Source organism: Scomber scombrus, chromosome 11 (assembly GCF_963691925.1).
Source record: "Scomber scombrus chromosome 11, fScoSco1.1, whole genome shotgun sequence".
Taxonomy (NCBI): domain Eukaryota; kingdom Metazoa; phylum Chordata; class Actinopteri; order Scombriformes; family Scombridae; genus Scomber; species Scomber scombrus.
In genome coordinates this window covers 24,414,002-24,433,033 of record NC_084980.1, presented here as the reverse complement: position 1 = coordinate 24,433,033, position 19,032 = coordinate 24,414,002, and the positions used below count along the sequence as shown (strand labels likewise).

General features: G+C 41.5%; 1 protein-coding gene across 1 annotated transcript in view; it reads left to right on the top strand.

Annotated features, from left to right (window-relative positions):
* Positions 1-19,032, top strand: part of LOC133991020 (receptor-type tyrosine-protein phosphatase N2-like) — a gene marked incomplete at its 5' end in the record, with an annotated part of 213,070 nt that overhangs the window by 136,358 nt on the left and 57,680 nt on the right. The window contains one exon of the mRNA XM_062429469.1: positions 16,450-16,662. Within this exon, the coding sequence (XP_062285453.1) occupies positions 16,450-16,662 (213 nt within the window). The remainder of the gene's footprint in view (positions 1-16,449; positions 16,663-19,032) is intronic.

The following is a 19,032-nucleotide window of genomic DNA, read 5'->3' as shown; positions in this document are numbered from 1 at the left end:
TGACTGGATGCAGTGCAGAGATGCTGAGATGGACCAAACTCACCCCACCCACTTTATTCCGTTAGTAGTACTCAAACCTAAATGACACAACTGGTCCTTTTTCTTATCCACCATCTCTATCTTTAAGGTCTGGTTATGTTTAAGCAGCTGAAACTACATGGTTAAGTATTAATGAAATATCATCTTAACAATTAAACGAAATAACAGCAGTGGAGGGAAGGTTAGGATGAAATGAACAATGAAGTGTCTCAAAACTACAACCAACACCCACCTTCATCAAAATGGCCAAATGCCCATTTTGTGATTCATTTGAAAGGCTTTGGCTTAGCGTTCATTATCCTCTTCACAGCAGAACAGTACGTACACTGGAAGATAGCGTAACAACATATGAAAGTGCATTCCGAGATGCAGTTCATTTACAGGTACACCTCTGTGTGCAACTGTTCAAAAACGTCCCATTTATCCCCCTTATCTGCCCCAGAAATCATTGTTACCGTCGTTAAAATTACGTGGTAGAGAAAATACACAATAGCTAAAGAAAAAACCTTTAATTCATCAGGTAGTAGCTGCACACAGATTTCATGTCACCCGCCTTTATCAAATGGCCAAATGCCTGTTTACTGATCAATCGTTGGAAGGCTTTTGCTGAGCGTTAGCAGAATAGTACACACGCTGAAAGAAGGTGTAACAACACATGTAAGTGCATTGCACGATGCAGATTATGTGTGGGTGCACCTCTGTGTGGGTAAAGGTGTAAAAATGTTCATGCAGCTGTTCAAAAAACTCCCCATTTATCCCCCTTATCTGCCCCAGAAATCATTGTTACCTTCGTTAAAAATGACGTGGTAGAGAAAATGCACAAGAGCTAAAGAAAAACCCTTTAATTCATCACTGAGGTAGTAGCTGCACACAGATTTCATGTCACTGTTAAAATATGATTTTCCATAGTGAAACAATTAGCGATGCACCTCAGGAACAGCTGAGGTTGATTGTTTCACGACGGCTCACGCCAGATGTGTATTCTGCCAATTTGATTCCTCGGATGGCGCATAAATCTGTCACATCTGTGTATACATGGGCATCGAAAATAAAAAGTCTAACCAGTCTTCAACTCAACTAGTGAAGAAAAAACATACAGTGCTTCATTAAATGACCTGAGCTGCAAGATGCCGCTTGTCTGGGTTAACATTGCCAAGAAAACATTTACATGGCTGTCATTTTTTTACTGGCGAGGAAAAGGTCTCCCATTATTTAATGGCGGGGGGGGGGGGGGGGGGGGGGGGGGGGGCAGTCAGCACGCGGTGCCTTTAAGCTCTCAGTGTGTGATTCGACTGGTGAAACGGAGCCCACAGACTCAGACTGGCTGGTGGTGATGCAGTTCTGGTCGAGGCTGTCAGGAGAATTGTTTCATGCTCATCTCCCTGACTGCAGAGGGAAGACAGTTACATCGGCCTCCACTGTCAAGCCATTTTCCAGCTTGTGAAGTGAGCTTAGCTTAGGTACAAGACTCTGTGTGTGTGTGTGTGTGTGTGTGTGTGTGTGTGTGTGTGTGTGTGTCTGTCTGTGTGTGTGTGTTTGTGTGTGCGTGCATGCATGTGTGGCAAAGACTGAACAGAAGAATACAGTCTGCTCAATAAAAAGACAGCAAACAAGGAGGGAAGGTAGAGGCATCAAATGTTAGTTTGTGTACTGATGTAGATATAGATGGAAATGGTGTGTTTATGGGAGTGTGCGATAGAAAAAAAGTAGTAAAATGATATGTAATGTATGTGTGTTTTCTGTTTTAACTTAGGTATGTGAAGGAGAAAGAAATATGGAGATAGAAACACAGAGAGAGTGTGTCTGCAGAGTGTTTTTACAGTATATATATCCATATGTATATGTATATATATGCATATTCTGCGTCTCCCAGTTATCAGCAAGAGCTTTTGAGACACCAGACTACTGAATGTATTCAATTATGTAGCAATACCGATATATTTATCAAAATATTACACTTAACTGACTCCTAAGGAAGAGTGTAGACCATCTGGTGACAAACACATATGAGGATTTACATGTTTCAGATGGAAAATATGAAAATAAGTAATATAAGAAGGAGGGAAAATAATAAGAAAGACAATAGGAGTGCAAATGGAGAGAAGGAAATAACAAAGGAAAGGAGGAAATAAACACCAAATAATGTTGGAAATAAGTCCAGGACTTCATGATTCTATCACTGACAGTCTAATATAAATATGTGAGAGTAGTATCAAACCAAACCAAACTAAAAAAGAGAAAGAGAAGAAGGAGAAATGAAAGGGACAGAAGCAATAAAATAAGAAAAGAAAGCTAATAATGGACATTTTATATTCTGTAAACTTAATTTAAGTAATTTCAGATACATGCAGCTGAGTAAAAAATGGATTGGTCAGAAAAGAAATTAACAGTGCATTTGTGTGAGTGATCTGCATAAATAAGGGAGATTATCAGTTATGCACTTATTAATTGATTCATTTTTTCTGACCATTAATGCAGTTGCCAGCATGTAGAGGTCTGATGTTGTCACTTTGTGCAAACTTCTTTCTTCTTTCCTACTAAAACGAACAAAAGTTGTACCAAAACGTCATAAATGTAGCTTGGTTCCTCAGAAACAGGCATCCTCGTTTCCAAGTCTAATTAGCGTCGCAGACTTTCCGTTGCAGTTTGTCACAGTCCGTTTGTCAGTCAGCCCAGATGTTATGCTTGCTTACTGTATGTCGAAGATTTATGTCCCGAGGGGGGGGGGGGGGAGGGTTTGGGGCGTCAGGGGGCGAGGGGCTACCATATCATGCGAATGATGGCTCTTTTGTCTTGGGTGCCATCCCAGAAGACAAGGGGCAGGATGGTGGGTCACAGGAATCCAAAATATGTTACACGGCACAAAGGACATCAGTTTGGTCGTCCTGGGCTGAATGAGCTGTCGTTTAGGTGAAAAAAACAAGAGAGAAAGCCTTTCATTTCGTATCCACCGGTGACCATTTGAATATCACAACAAGCCGTTTGCGGGTATCCAGGCGATGACCAATGGCGGCCTCTGATGTCGCATCCATCTGACAGAGCTGACGGCGGAGTTGATGCCTGTGTCGCTCTCTGAAGCCGTCAAACAAAGAAGGCAGACACATCTGTTTTTTAAAAAGCTTGCGAGAGATGAGTGATGTTTTTTTTTTTCTATCCGAGCTCATTATGTGGAAACCGTTGTTCTAAAATCCTTCGCTCATCCATAGTTAATGACGGTGGAAACTTGTCATTCCGGGTGTTCTGTGAGACGAGCGTTAGCAGAGTCGTGCAGAGAGGAGAACTTTATGGTCAGTATCAGTGTGAACATATTACACATCTAATAAACACTATACTTCAGTAGATTCAGTCTCAAACTGTTTGACAAGCAGATAATAAGACAGAACAAATCTAAACAGTTAGTCACCTTGAAGCACTTTGAATTACATTAACCTGTATAAAAGCACAAACAGGAGATGATTGTTATTCCAGTGCAAACAGACTTAACATTTTATTTTTTATTTGCACACACTTTGTGACATAAGCTGTTAAATGTATTTAAAAAATAATTGTTATAATTGACAGAAACTCTCAAAGTAGTCTAGTCGAATCAACACGATAACCACTGTTACCTGAAAGCTGTTAAGTAATCCAGTCTATATTTATTCATCTATTATTGTTCTACATGCAACTTATTTTGTGTAATTAAATAAGGAAATATTAGAGAAGATGGCATGGCTACTACACAGCAACACCAGAACATGCTCAAAAACTTCAATTGTCAACTGTACCAGCATCCTTCGTGGGAGTAAAACATCTCTCTGATATCAAAAATGATTTTCTTTTTTACAAACAAGTGCCAAATATTGATGAAGAACTTTATCGGTAGCTTTAGTAGATAATTTGATACATTTTTGGATGTTCAGTTCAGGTTTTATAGTGTAAATGTTGCTTCATTGCTTAATTCTTAGTGAACAAAAGCTAACCAGTCTTTTTAAAAAGCAACATCAATATCAGATTTAATGTTACATTAATGCTGAGGCCATTTTTAGATTATGTAATTGTTGTAATTTTGCTCAGGCAATAATGAGGTCATGTTAATACCTTGCTTTACTCATTTAGCTACAGAGGATGGTAGAAACTGTATCAGCTATTAAAACGGTGTGAATTCGTAACTAGCGCAGTGTAGTTTCCCCCTTTTTTCGTGGTTTAATATTTTCTATTTTAGTTCCCCCATTAAAGTAGGAAACCTTGATACTTATCTTCCGGCTGCTCCAGTGGCACAGAGCATCGTGACAGCAGCGATACAACAAACCAACACGAGCGATTCTGCTCACTGATAAGAACTAACATGGCTGAAGACCATTGAGTGTGAGCACAATGCTCCATTTAGACAAATCTATTGCTGTCAGATCTTTGTAGAGTGTGTTATGAACCTGCGGTATCTCACACAGCACATCTTCTTCTTCCCCCCCCCCCCCCCCCCCCCCCCCCCGACCTCTGAAGGTATGGTGCTTTTCATCCACGGCGACACTTTTTACTAACTGCGGTGTGTGTGTGTGTGTGTGTGTGTGCATTGGATAAAAATTGTTCAGTATATCATGTAGCTCAGTGCTCAAAAGACCTTGTTGACCAAGGAGTAAATTAAAAGAGTGATTTACTACAGTTTCCAGTCAGTGCAGTTTCAGAAAAAGCTGTTTTATCCCTTTCAGTGACTCAGTACTATTATTCCTTTTCATACCGCTCAGTGGAATAAGGTTACAAGACCTTTACTTGAATTCAGTTCATATTAGCTAAAGTTAACAAATACCACAAAGGCTTTAAGAAAATAAATAATATATATATAGTCAGCCTTTAAAGATTTTTAAACAAATCAAAAAAGCTTTTATGGCTCATGAAATATTGGAAAGTTGATTAATTGAATTCTGCAAATATGTTAGCAATAATACGTAGCAGGGGTGCTAATATATCAAAATAACACACAAGACGAATGCAATGAACATTAAGAAACAATTGCCGAGCGTCCTCTGACTAATGAGCGTTAAACTGTTAGCAAATAGCAGCTGTTGCCATGGATACCTGCAATTTAACGCTGCACTAATTGATTTTGAGTTAATTAATTAGTTTTTTTTTCGCCACACAGAGGCAGGAAAACACTGACTTTTCACCTTTTTGTCAAACACAAAGCAACTTTAGCATGCATTTGATGAATAAATCCAATATTTACTCTTCTTTTAGGTCCCATTTGGTCTAATTTTGGCTCTTAAATCACTACATGTTCCACTTTCTTCACAAAAGAGTCCCTAAATTTGTCTGTTTGCCTTTAATGCTGGTCAAATACAGAAGCTCACAGTGGGTTTATTGGGGCTTGTGTGTTAAAAATTGCCGTCTGCTGGATATTAAGTTGATATTAGCAGAATTGGTGAGTCATAAAAGCAAAATGGTGAACTAAAAAAGCTAGAAAGGTGTCAGGTTATAACTATAAGTGCCACATTTCACATTGCATTAAGTCATTTTATCCACTTGTTAATAAAAAACATCACTTAGTGCAGGTTCAAAACATGTATCTTGCAGCACATCATACACCAAATTGATTATTTTCCATAGCAGTGGTAGAATAAGGTATAATATAAGGGCATAAAGACTCATTACCCAACATTAAAGCATTTAAAATGTGCACTTTCTCCTTAAAAAAAAACCCCAAAACACCCATTTTCCTATTTAGATCTTTTTTAATCCTCCTCTCAGCCATCTTTGCGGAGGGACATTTTGGGCTCCTCTCTCACTATTTAATAAAAGAGTTCAAAGATGCACCAGAATCGAGTTGTTTCCACTCTGTGACTGTGACAGAAACAAGTGTACGAGGCGATTACTGTAAACCTCCTGCTTGTATGCTGTTGTTACAACTGTGATGCAGCTAGAGACAGAAAGAGCGAGAGCAGGTAGAGGTGGCGATGTGTCTTCTGTGTGTGTGTGTGTGTGTTTTTTGGGAGGGGGGTGTGGCTGCAGAGAACAAAAGCCTGACGGGAAGCGTTTTTTGTGCTGTTGAAAAGGAAAGGAAATGAAATATTGGCGCCCAAAGTTCCTTTTAACTCTCTCTCTTCCAGTTCGGTTAGTGTGTGTTCAGCACGGAGAGTTGTGTAGGCGGGGGTCGAAAGAAGTATTAGTAAAAGGTGGGAGGAGGAGGGAGGGAGGGAGGGGGGCTTCAAGCTGAAAGGCAGTGGTTACCCCCCCCACACACACACACACTCCCCCCCCTCCACACCAACAGACACGCAGAGCAGAGTCGGTCCTCGCTGCCTGCCACCTCCAGCTGTCACCAAGGGGGACAAAAGGAGGTGTGGGGGTGTATGTGAAGGAGTTGGGGGGGGGAGTGTTGAATAGAAAGATAAACTGAAGAGCCATCCACACACACACACACACACCAACACACACACAAACGCACACACACACACTCTCCAGGAAGGACCTTGTCATCTGCATTAGGCAGCATCTTCTCCTCTCTTTGCCCCCTTCGTCTCCTTTCCAAGCTGAACTGCACACAGTGGCATAATGGGAGATTTCAGTGCTTGTATACACACACACACACACTGACTCACGCACACACACACACACACACACACACACACACACACACACACACATCAGACCATGGTCACTTTTGGGGACATTACACAGACATTAATTTCTGAAGACTTACCCTAACCATACTAACCCTAACCTTAACCACTAACCCAAAAATCTGCCTTTCCACGACTTTTGTCCTCAATTAACTGGCCCTAAGTCGTCAAAAGCAGCTTATGACAGAGTGCACACACAAACACACACACACACACACACAAACTCTGTATCAACCCAGTCTCACATCAAAATGTGGAATAGCTACGTTGGTCCATTTTTTAGGCCTGTTCTTATCTATCAGGCTGCATCAAAAAAAGCTTCCATTTATTTTATTCTCAGTGGAAATGTGCAATATTTAAGAAAATTGCATTTTCGTTTTATAATCTTCTTTCAGGTCATGTATATGATGTTTAGTTTGTCACATTACAATTCAATTTCAATAAAAACATAGATTTTAGAGATCCAGAATTTACTCCAATCCAGAATTTAAATCTTTGACCAGAGGACCAAAGGACCCTCACTGTCACCTTCAGTTCAGGTTTTCTTTTAATGACGTCTTTAACATCTGTCAACACAAAATCCGCAAAGTGTCCATGATAACTCAACAATACGATGATTACGAGGGTGTAATGTTGAGATCATCAATTTGAATTATTTCATGAGATAACTACACAGCAGCAGCTACGTGGTTTCAGCGATAGCAGTGTCCATGACAACCACCATAGCAACGATATAAAGCCTGAAAAAATATTCGTAATAAGTGACAAACTAAACATCAAATACATTCACTGAACTAAAATTACGAAAAGAAAATGTATATTTCTCACTTGAAATGTTGTTTAAATACATTTTAATGTACCTATTCGAAAATATTACATTTTCCACTGAAATAAAGGGAAAGGCAGCCATTTTTGTTTGTCATGTGACGTGGACGCAGGCCAATAGAAAAGAAAAAATATAGGCATCTGACAATTTTAGAGCCGTTATGTGTGCAAGTTAAGTTAATAAAGTGGACTAGAGTAGCTGTTACACATTTTGATATGTCGTTAGGTTGACTATTTATCTTAACCAGAGTCAAGCTTTGTTATTCCTGCATGAAAGTGTATTTCTCTTCCACCTGTTTCTCTTAATCTTGTACATAGAAACACACATTCACACAAACACACACACAAACACACACACACACACACACACACACACACACACACACACACACACACACACCTTCCTGTCTTAACTCTCCCCAATGTTTGCTGCAGCTGTTAGTCCTCCGTTGGTCTCAGTGCCTCCTTCTCAACTCTCTGAAGCTAATACCTCATTAGTCCTGTTTGTTGATTGGGTCTGAGGGTGGCCGTGTGTGTGTGTGTGTGTGTGTGTGTGTGTGTGTGTGTGTGTGTGTGTGTGTGTGTGTGTGTGTGTGTGTGTGTGTGTGTGTGTGTGTGTGCGTGTAAGTGTGTGTGTGTGTGTGTGTGTGTGTGTGTGTGTGTTTAGTGGAAGTGGGTCCCCCTGATGAAACCTTAGCCATGTTTGTGTCTAAGTATCCAACTTAAAGGACGTTTTTAACAAGAGGAATGTGAGTCAGTTGTGTTTCTACCAGCCAATTTAAAGAGAAAAACAACAAAAAAACACTATAAAAATGTAGTTTAGTGAATTTATCAGTATGTATTAATCTATGTGTTTCTGTTTCAAGATTAAAGAAACTTTATTGTCTATCACATTATAACAGAAATTCCTAGATATCATAAGCCAGTGTGTCAGTATTTGCTGTAGTTATCGTGCAGTTCGAACTTCACTTTACTTTTTGGCTCAACTGAGCTCACAAACAGTTGCAGGTTAGAGATAATAGTATGAAAACATTTGTGCTGTCTATTTACTCAACATAATGACCATATTTCCCATTTTCTGAGGCAGAGAAAGAAACATTTCCCTCTTTTTTTTGCATTTGCATGAACCCAGATACACAAGTAGATCTCTAGATAACCGTATAGTAGCCACTGTTTTATAATGGCAATGCAACAAATACTGTAGATACATAATTTTCACCTGAATCCTATAAATTTGGTTATTGAACATGGTGACCAAGATATGTACTGAGCAGGACATGTTTGAGCTGAGAAATAAACTAGTCTGTGCTCTCTATGAAGACACTGTTTCTGAATTAGCTCAAGTATACAGTAAAGCAGCATGTCTGTATTGTAGTTTCTTGTTACTGTATTTAAATGAATTGTTAGAGCTGTTTTCAGATGTCATTGACATATGGACTCGGTTGTCTGAGGGATAAACGAGCATTCTCTGAGTGATATCTTTGATTGAATTCTTCATGTAAGTGGTTGTTTTCACACTGATGACTGAGCTGAACTGGATGTTTTTGGTTATTTATATGAACATTACACTCTGTTAGTAGCCATTGCTCTTGTCATTTCACAGTAGAGTGACTTTGTATTTTTCATACTGGAGACAGAGAGAGGCACTTTTCTACTTAATGGAACCAGTCGTGATAAATAAGTCAGAGATTTCTTGTAACTATGCAAAGCATCCTCATCTTATCAAGTCACAGCCTGTAATGCGGCCTTAAAATCGTATTAAAGTCAAATTGTTGTTTTCCAGTGGAGAACATTTTGTTGTTACTCAAAGAGAAATCTTTATGAGTTTTTCTTGAATTTTTTTGGCAGCAGAGGACCGATCCGCCTGAAGATATTTCCTCGTCTCCAGAAAACAAGTGAATGTCACCACACTGACAGAATCATTTTAATTTGTTTTAAGGAAACAAGATTTTAAGGCTCAGCGTGACAGAAACCATTCTTTCCCTTTCAACTTCCACTCCTCTTCGCTCTACCCTTCCTTTACTCCCTTCGCCTCCTCCCTTATACTTGCGTCTTTTCTTCCTGTTCCTGTTGCTCCCCCCTTTTCCTCTCTGGGTTCTCACCTCCTATTCCTTTCCTCTTCCTCCTCCTCTTCTTCCTCCCTCCTGTCGGCAACATGTGGAGCCGTCGCCATGGCAACGAGGGGAGGTGACATGTGCTGTAGACAGGCAGGGAACGGAGGGAGGGATGGGAGGAATATAAGGAGGAGCCCCACAGCGCACTTTGTAGTGTCTCTCTCTCTTTCTCGCTCTCTCTCTCTCTCTCTCTCCCTCTCCAAAAAGAAAAAAGAAAAGAAATGCATCTCATTCCTCTCTGTGGAAGTGGAGGCTGCTGGTCCTCTTACTCTTACTCTTCTCCTCTCCTCCCTTCTCCTCCCTTCTCCTCTCTTCACTCCTCTTTTGTGCGCGCGCTGAATGCGTCAGGGAAAAGACCGGGGAGAAATCTGTTGGTGCATTTTTCTCTTCTTTTTTTTTCTTTTTTTTGTGCAAAGGATGAGGCGAAAGGCAGAAAGAATGAGGAGGAGGAGGAGGAAGGAAGGAGAGGAAGCTGGGAACTTTCTCTCCTTTTTTTTTTCAAAGGAGAGAAAGGGGATGATGGGAGGAGATGCAACTCCCTCTCTCTCGCTCTCTCTCTCCCACTCACTCACTCGCTCACTCACTCTCTCACTCGCTCACTCTCTCCTCCGCCGCCGCCGGTGTGGTGCTGCCTCTTGAGTCGCTGGTGTCGGTGCAGCCGGAGTGGAATGGGAAATAGAAGCGGGAGGAGGTTTCATTACCTCACGGTGGATTTTTGGTAGGATATAATTGTTGTTCTGCATGCTTATAATAGCTGAATTACTTGATGACTTGCTGCTGTTTTATTTCTCCTCTATTTGTCTCAAAAATCATTTTTTTAACAAGATGATGGGTGTTTTCCTGCTGTTGCTCCTTTCTTCATTCTTCTATGTGTATTCTGCACATTTTACACACACTCCCTTCATTTTTTCCCAACTTGTGCATATCATATTTTTCTTGCTTCTTTTTTATTTAAAGTAGTTTGTGTCCCCCCAAAAAGATCCTTTAAAAAAAAAAAAAAGACTAATCTTAGCCAAAAAAAGTTGAGTTTCTGCAGTAAATGCACAATGGGAGTATCTGTGGAGTTTATACAGTGATTGATGGCGTACCCTGGTTGAGGGGCTTCATGCAGCTGCATCTCACCGTAACATTGTAATAACATTCAGTTTAATGGGATTTACTGCTGTTTTCATTTTTTCCAGTTTCACATCGCTGGAGCGTAAAACTTTTAAATTGCATTGTGCATTTTTTTATATGTTTGCAAGTGATGCTGAAGTTATAAGGAGGAGTATCCTGCTTTTCTGATTTGTATGCAGCGTGTGTGATATTGCTGAGAAATAATGTAGATTCACCCTAGACTGTTTGGCAAAGATAAAAATGGGAATGAAAGATGTGAAGTGACATAAATAATCTTCTGTTAGATTTCTAAATGTGACTCCATGTTGGTGAGATTTGGATATTTTAGAGCAGGTTGTTGGGCTTTTTTCACACTTTCGCCTACGTGTGTGTGGAGTGTGCACGCATGTACATGGTTGTGTGCGTGTGTGTGCAACGTTACATGCAAGTGTGTACAAGTGTGCACCTGCAGATAGGGGTGTATGTAACATCACTACATATCAGCGTTTGTCTGTGTGTGTATGTGTACATGCGTGCATATATTACGCCCAAGTGTGTAAAATCACGTCAGCCCGTGTGGACGCATCTACTTCCTTACATGTGCACCTGTGTGTCTGCGGTGCGTTTCTTTCTGTGCGCTTGTTTGCTGAAAGGTTTTGTTAAAAAAAACCCCGGCTGAACTTTTTTTTTCAAAGGCTGAATCAGATGAATCAGAGGTGAGGGACAGATCTTTGTTTCCTACAGCAGTCGTCGTGGAGAAAAACAATAGCCGGCCGCCGCTCTCCCTCTGACCTTTTTTCACCCATTCTGAATAAGCCAGAGCCTTGCAAATCCATCTGCCTTTTGTCTATGGGAGCCTGGCTAATCCAAACCCCCCCCCCCCCCCCCTTCACACACTCACACTCACACTCACACTCTCACACACACACACACACACACACACACACACACACACACACACACACACACACACACACACACACACACACACACACACACACACACACACCAACCAAGCAGGAGACCTAACCCCTCCACCAGCAAACCTCCATGTCAAATCCAGATTCCACCAAAAACTACACACTTTGAATTCACATTTTAAATCACACTCTACACTTTTAAAAACTGATTTCACCTTCACATTTTTTTGTCATTGCTTTTAATTAAAATTATCTTTAATAACAGCGGCAACACAGATAACCATAAGAAGATAAAATTCAACGCTAACCCACACATCACACAGATGAGCGGATGATCGAAGGGTGAAAAGCTTTTAATTCAAAACTGAAGCAGAAATTCGCTAAAGGAGATAAAAACGATGTAAAAAAAATACTCCGCATTAGCACACTTCTCTTCCTCCTTTTCCTGCTTTTTGAGGGTTTTTCGTGTTCTTTTTCACTCCTGTTCAAAGACGCCTCTTTCTCTGTCTGTCTGTCTGTCTGTCTGTGGGGAGTGTGTCTGATATTTGCTGAAAAGGGCTGAACCCAGCAGCAGCAGCAGCAGCATATACAGCCAGCCAGCATCCTTGACGGGGGCGACGTTATTGCTTTTCAGACATAGTCAGTCAGGAGGATCTGCACACTATATGTCAAATCACGTTTGTCTATGTGAAATGAAAATTTGCAAGTGCAATCGTTTTTTTTTTTCCAGTAGCAGATGGACAATAGAAGTAGAGGCATGAAAGAAACTCCCTTTTTCCCTTTTTTTTTTTTTTTGCTTTCGGGGGGCGAACAATATTTTCCTTTCATTTTCAGTCGCTCGCTTGATCAAAAGGTGTCTGATTTTTCTCCAGAAACAAACATGATTTTTGTTGTTTCTTTCTTTTTTTTCTGGATCGTTTGATGAAAAAAAATAAAATAAATCTGAGCCACAAAATGATCCAGATGGAATTCTTGGGTGCAGTTTTATTCTGGCTGTGTTCCTTTTTAGCCCCCAAATTCACACTGATTACTGTTTCAGATCATTATCCTTTTTCTTTTTTCTTTTTTTTAAATTCGCAATTACTCCAGCACCACAAAATTAAAGATTGTTACATTTTCTCCATTTTTCACCAGTGAGCTGTAATTCACCTCAGTGGTGGCCGCTCTGTACATCTACCCTTCAACATGTAATTTGATTGAAAGTGTTAAGCCACAGGAGAGGAGAGCTGAGAAAGGCCTTAGAGCTGCAAAGCCGACCAGATAACCTCTTATTATCGGATTTGGTGTAGGTGACACGCTTTGCTAACAAGAATAGGAATCGCTATTACAGATACAGGTACTCAACACATATACTCCATATATTAGTGTGTTTTTAGCTTTAATGGTTGTAAGTGGAAGTGAAAAGGTTACACCATCATCATCCTCTTGGCTGCGAGCGCCGGGGGCTCGTCGTGGATGTGCGAGCGTTTCCACTTCTCGTTCCTGAGCAAACATTTGATTTTCAATCATTGCAAAATTTCTGCTACATCTGCGCAGCGCGGGAAGCAGAATGGCTGCTCGTTTTTCATTGCTGAGAACTAACAAGTCGTACAACCCCGCCCCAACACCACCACCACCACCTCCCCGTCCGCACCTACTCCACCTACCTCTCTCTCTCACTCTCTCTCTCCTTCATCCACCCCCCTTTTACTGTTCCTAACAACTGCAACCAAACTTGATTAAGCAGGTGGGGTCAGGCTACATTTGTTTGAATCAATAGACAGACATGCTAGGCAGCCATGATAAAGAGACTAAAGGGGAGGTGGATTCAGTGTGTGTGTGTGTGGAGAAAAGAGGAGGAGGAGGTGGGAAGAGGGGGAGAGAAGGAGGGGAGGGGAGGGGAGTGGGGGAGGCTTTGGAAAACGCCGGCATCTGTCCCGTGAAAGATGACTGAGCTGTTACAGTTAGAGGCTTGAATTATGGGCCATTACTAGCCGAGCAAGATGCAATCCCTCTCCATGAAACCTAATTTGACAAAACAATGAGATGACTCGGGGAGTAAAATGACAAATGAAGTTATTTGATCCATTGGGGGGAGAGAAAGAGGGGGTAAAAAAAAAAAAAAAAACATTTTGCAAAAGATGATTGCAGTGGAAGCATGTGGAATCAGCAGTAATGCATTATTAATGGCCTTGCCAAGCCTACAACACGTACAGGCTACCGCTCAGCTACTTTTGTTTATGATGCTTTCTTAACGGCTGCAATCTTTTCTTTTTCTTTTTTTTTTTACATTAAAGGGCCGCAAATGAAAAGAAACATTAAAAAATACACAACCAAACTGCAATCAATTGTATCTGTTTTTTTTTTTTTTTTTTTTTTTTACAGATGTCTAATGCAGTATTAATATCCGCAGCCATACAAACCTAACATAAACAGACTCTCTGCATTATGTTTATTACTGATTTATGAACAGCCTCAGTAGTAACTTGCAGATACTAGCATATAAATCATTTATGCACTCTATACTTCAGAGCTGAATTTCTCACTTCTTCGTTTTTTTGCTCTCCTTTATTATATTATAAATTTTTTTCTTAGCACTGAGAGAATGCTCTATAATGCTGCGCCCCAGTCAGAGACGCCCACTGTTTCCTTTCAGGGCCATCACATTACTATGCAACCAGCTTTTACAGTACGGCTTAGAGCTCCCCAAGCAAATTGGAGCCCCCCACAAAGCGTCGGACAACTGTTGTCCCCCCCCATTGTGGATCTTTCTGCAGGCACTCTTTATCAGGTGCTGAATGCAGCAGCAGCAGCAGAAGCAGCAGCAGCAGCGGCAGCAATGAATGAAATCATAGGGGGTGGTGGAAAAAAAGTGGGGGGCGGGCATCATCGAGTGGTGATGGCAGTGGAGGTGGTGGTGGGGGTCACTCCCTGAAACCTCACAAGAATTCCAGAACAATCCGTGTGCCGGGGTAGAGCAATCCTTTCTCTTTTTTTTTTACACCCCACACCTCCCAGGGTTTCAGGGTTTCTCTGTACTGACAGGCAGGCAGGAGGGATTCGACAGGGCTGCCCCCTTTTTCTCCCTACTGCTTTCAAAGCCTCCTTTCCATTAACTCACCATACCGCACCTCGCCTAATCTCTGTGACCTCTACCTCCGACTGGTCACAGGGTTTTTTTTTGTTTTTTTTCATCCTCCTTTTTTTTGCCCCTCGAGACAACTGTCTTTCTCACTTTTCTCTGGCATGGGTTCAAAAATAAAACTAAGGAAGTTTAATATGCTGCATAAAAAGTGACGATCAGTAAGCTATAGCAAGCATTTAAATGGGTGTGGAAGTAATAAAGGGGGGAATTCATGTTTGAATGGGTTGCAAGAAAAGAAAACACTTGTTCCCAAGCAAAGACAAGTTTAAAAGAAATAATTTTTTTAGAAATTGATTTCTTTTGAAAATTCCTTGTCAGGAGGAATTGTAGGCCTTGTCGTTGGCAGTGCAATTTGTAGCTCCTCTCTTTTTTTAGTTCTTGCCTTTCTCTTTTGTTGTCACCATCATTACGCAGTGTGTAATAATGGGGAATTATGTTTCCCATTGTTAACTCTTAGTCAGGTAAAAATGCAACAGGCCCATTATTCTGAGCTCGCCAGAGTCTGAAAATGAACAGCAGGCAACAGTTGGAGCAGCAGCTCTTAATGAACAGTTCAATAAGACTCACTTTTCGACTCCTCTCACAAATTATTGCCGCAGTGATTTTTACACACCCTCGAGAAGCAGTTCAAACTGAGACTTTTTATCATACAGTATGTGTCCATTGTGTTATCTGAAGCAGCAGACTGTGTGAATAGAAATCTTTCATCTCCAGTTGTTTGCTGAAGGATCTGGTTCTCACGCGTCGGATTAAAGTGCCGCCGAGGTCGGAATTGGAAAGGCACTTGCTCAAGACGGCAGAACGTCTGTTGCCTCCTATTCGCAGTGCAAACGGTGTGTTGGGCTGTCTGGAGACATCCACAGTGCTTTGCTAAACAGGAGTTTATGCATTCTATGCACTCTTGGGCACAGATGGTGGAACAAACACTTGTGATTATACTTTTCATCGAGCACAGTGAGATGCATATTTATGTCTTTCCAAAAAGAACAAAAAAGAAGAACCATGTGATTAACACTTTTATCTATTGATGTAGGATCAAACGTTTTTGGGGAAAATCATTGGAAACCAAATTAATTAACGCTGGTACTTAACAGTGGTACTTAAACTTATTCATGTGAAGGACCCCTAAACTGACACAAATTAGACCACAGCCCCCCCATTTAACATGATTTTGTCCCCAGACCTTTGCTTTTAGATGTTTTATTACAGAAAGTGAATGAAACTCATGAACAAACTAGTCATACATTATGTTATTGTGTTTCTTATGGATGGAATTAAAGTGGAAAATAAATTATTCCCCTCTTTGCTTGATCCCCCCTCAAAGAGTCTCGGACCCCACTTTGAGAACCACTTCTATAGAAAGTTGGTGTTTCTGTCACTTGTTTTTCAAGGCATGTGGTGCTTTAATCCAGGAGGTATCACAATGGGTTAAGAAGCTCTGAGAGTCTGCAGTTTTTTGTTTCCCATCAAACACTCACCGCCAGATGATTTAGCAGATTATTCCCTCTCGTCTGATTCATCAGTGTTATCACCTGGTGTAAGTTTTGGCTAGATTGGATGAAAGTGTGCATGCTTTTTAGTTGAATCCAAAGCAGCTGCTACATAACAAGTGCAGCCATTTTTAGCCCAGTGGATGAATCAAAACTCTTGTGCTGGCAGTGATTGAACCACGCTCGCGAAAAGAATGTACACGACACGTATAATTAACCATTTACTTCTTCTTTTGTTCTCCACAGGGGAGCCAGATCAACCAAATCCCCACCAAATTCAGCCAGGCAGAGTCCACCAAGTTCCTCATCCTCACCGTCGTGTCCATCTTGTGCATCGTCGGCGTGCTGCTGGCCTCCACCGTCGTCTACTGCCTCCGCCACCGCTCGCACCACAAGCTCAAGGAGAAGCTCACCAACCTGGGAACGGATACTGGCAGCGATGCTACCGCCACCTATCAGGTAGGAGGTGTTACTGCAACGTTTACTGATTCAAGCTTTTGTGTTTGAACTCATAAACAGGTTGTATTTGTTTAAGAGTGACTGTTTTATTTGGATCATTTTTAGAAGTGAACAGCTTAGAAAATGCATCAGCTATAAGAAAAAAATATATAAGGAGAAATCAAGCAAGCTGTTGTCTCTCAAATCATTTAAAAAGCACCAAATTATAGTGTTTTCAACCCATATTTGTGTGTTTTTTTTAGTATTATTGAGCCCTTTAGTATCAATTTATACCAGTTTTCTTTATTTGATTTAACCAGGGCTTTCTCCTGCTTTAAATAAAGACTGAAAATGTTGAAATCCAGATATAACAGCTGAATGTTTTAGATAAATTTAACTTAAGTGCTGCATTCATACTACCGGTGGTTGAAATATTTCACTCTGGGACTGATGGTGAGTTTAAAAAGGAACGAAACCCTTTTACTCATGGAAGCGTTGGTGACATTCTCCTCATTCCGCTTCACCGAATCAACCTCGGGTTTTTTATTTGCTTTATTGTCATGTTTTAATTAGATTGATGCTGCGCGGTGATCGCCGGCTCTGCTTAGTCCCCCGCTATAATTTGTTGTTTGACGCATGAAGCAATATCACCAATCCAACAGGTTTTCCACCTCAAGTCATTTCCATTCCCCCTTTCGCTTGCTGTAATTATCCTTTTGGCCGGAATAGCCGGGTGTGAAATTTAATTTGCAGAATCCAATATTAAGTGGCTTTTTGAGCAAAGAATTAGATTGAGATTTTTTTCCGTCTCTCTCTGTCTGACCTTTTCCCCACCATGTTTTTAAATGAGAGTGGTCCTGTGAGCATTGATTTTATAATGAGCCCAGCCCATCCCCTAAGTGCTTACATTTTATGCTCTTCTCCAGGGATTTTTTAAACTCCTGAAATAGACTATGCTGCTGCGTCAAAGGTTTACCTCACCACATCGAGGGGGGGGGGGGCAACTCGTGATGCTCTTTTTTTTTTTGCACATTGTCAACCAATGAAGAGGAAGATGGAAGCGTAAAATAATGGACATGAATCAAGACAGAAAACATCTTACCAGAGCTTGGATTGAATTACCAAAATAAAAGACTGTGACAGAGAGTCTGACATTCAACATGTCCAATGACAGGCTGACATTTCAGCTGCACACCTCCGTCTATCTACATAAAATATTTGCTTTACCTCTTTTTGAAGAACTTATCTTCTTCACGGTTACTTGCCTTCCAGATTTACTTTAAGCCTCTAATTGGAAAACGCTAATTAAAATTCACATTTAAGACTGTGTTTACGCATTATTTATCTGATTAATAGCTAACAAAAAAAAAAAAGGAGGTTCATGTTGCTCGTTCTCGGTAGCTTACTCGGCACCCTGCTTTAGCTGCTCAGACTCCCAAAGCTCTCCCAGTTGATTCTTTCTCCTCCTGTCGTCTTTATCGAGTCTCGACAGCGAGCCGCCGTCATCCTCAGTGAAAGACCTCAGTGTTCAGCTCCCATCTTAGCCGTGTAAGCCTCGTCTCTTTGTCAGTGCTGCTGTGTAGAGGGGTTCCCTGGGCTGGATTCTGTCTCTGTGTGTGTGTGTGTGTGTGTGTGTGTGTGTGTGTGTGTGTGTGTGTGTGTGTGTGTCGTCTCCAGGGCTACATGCAATTAAAGCAGACAGGAAGCGGCAGGCTGCCTGACGGCCTTACTACTGCAGCTCCTTCATGCTGACTGTCAGACACACACACACACAAACACACACACACACACACACACACACATGCAAACATGCACAAACACACACTCATATATGTATGCACCCACTCGGCCAGCTACAGCATGTAAATGATTCTTGCCCTTGGTGCTCGAGGCCTCGCTTTGCACATTCACACACACACACACACACACACACACACACACACACACACACACACACACACACACACACACACACACACATACACACTCACACTCACACTCACCATCCTCCATTCACGTCACCTTCCCACCAGCTCCCTCTGAATCCCCTCCACCTTTCGGCTCTACCGCTCCACAGCCCCCTCTCCCTCCCTCCCTCCCTCCCTCCCTCCCCCCCTCCTGGCTTGTCAATCAAACGGTCCCTGCAAAACTGCAACATGGGATTGGTCGACAATGACAAAGGAGACGTTGATTGACAGGCGTCGACAGAGGAGTGTGCGCAGCGTGTCTCAGCACTGGGCGGGCAGGCTGCGGATGATGCTCGTCAGTCAGTCAGTCAGTGAATCCCTGGATTACTCTGCAGTCGACATGGGAGTCAATGTCGCTTTCAGTTTATCGGTACATCTGATCCAAAGTTTCATCAGCTCCCAAAAGTCGGCTTTTTTTTTTTCT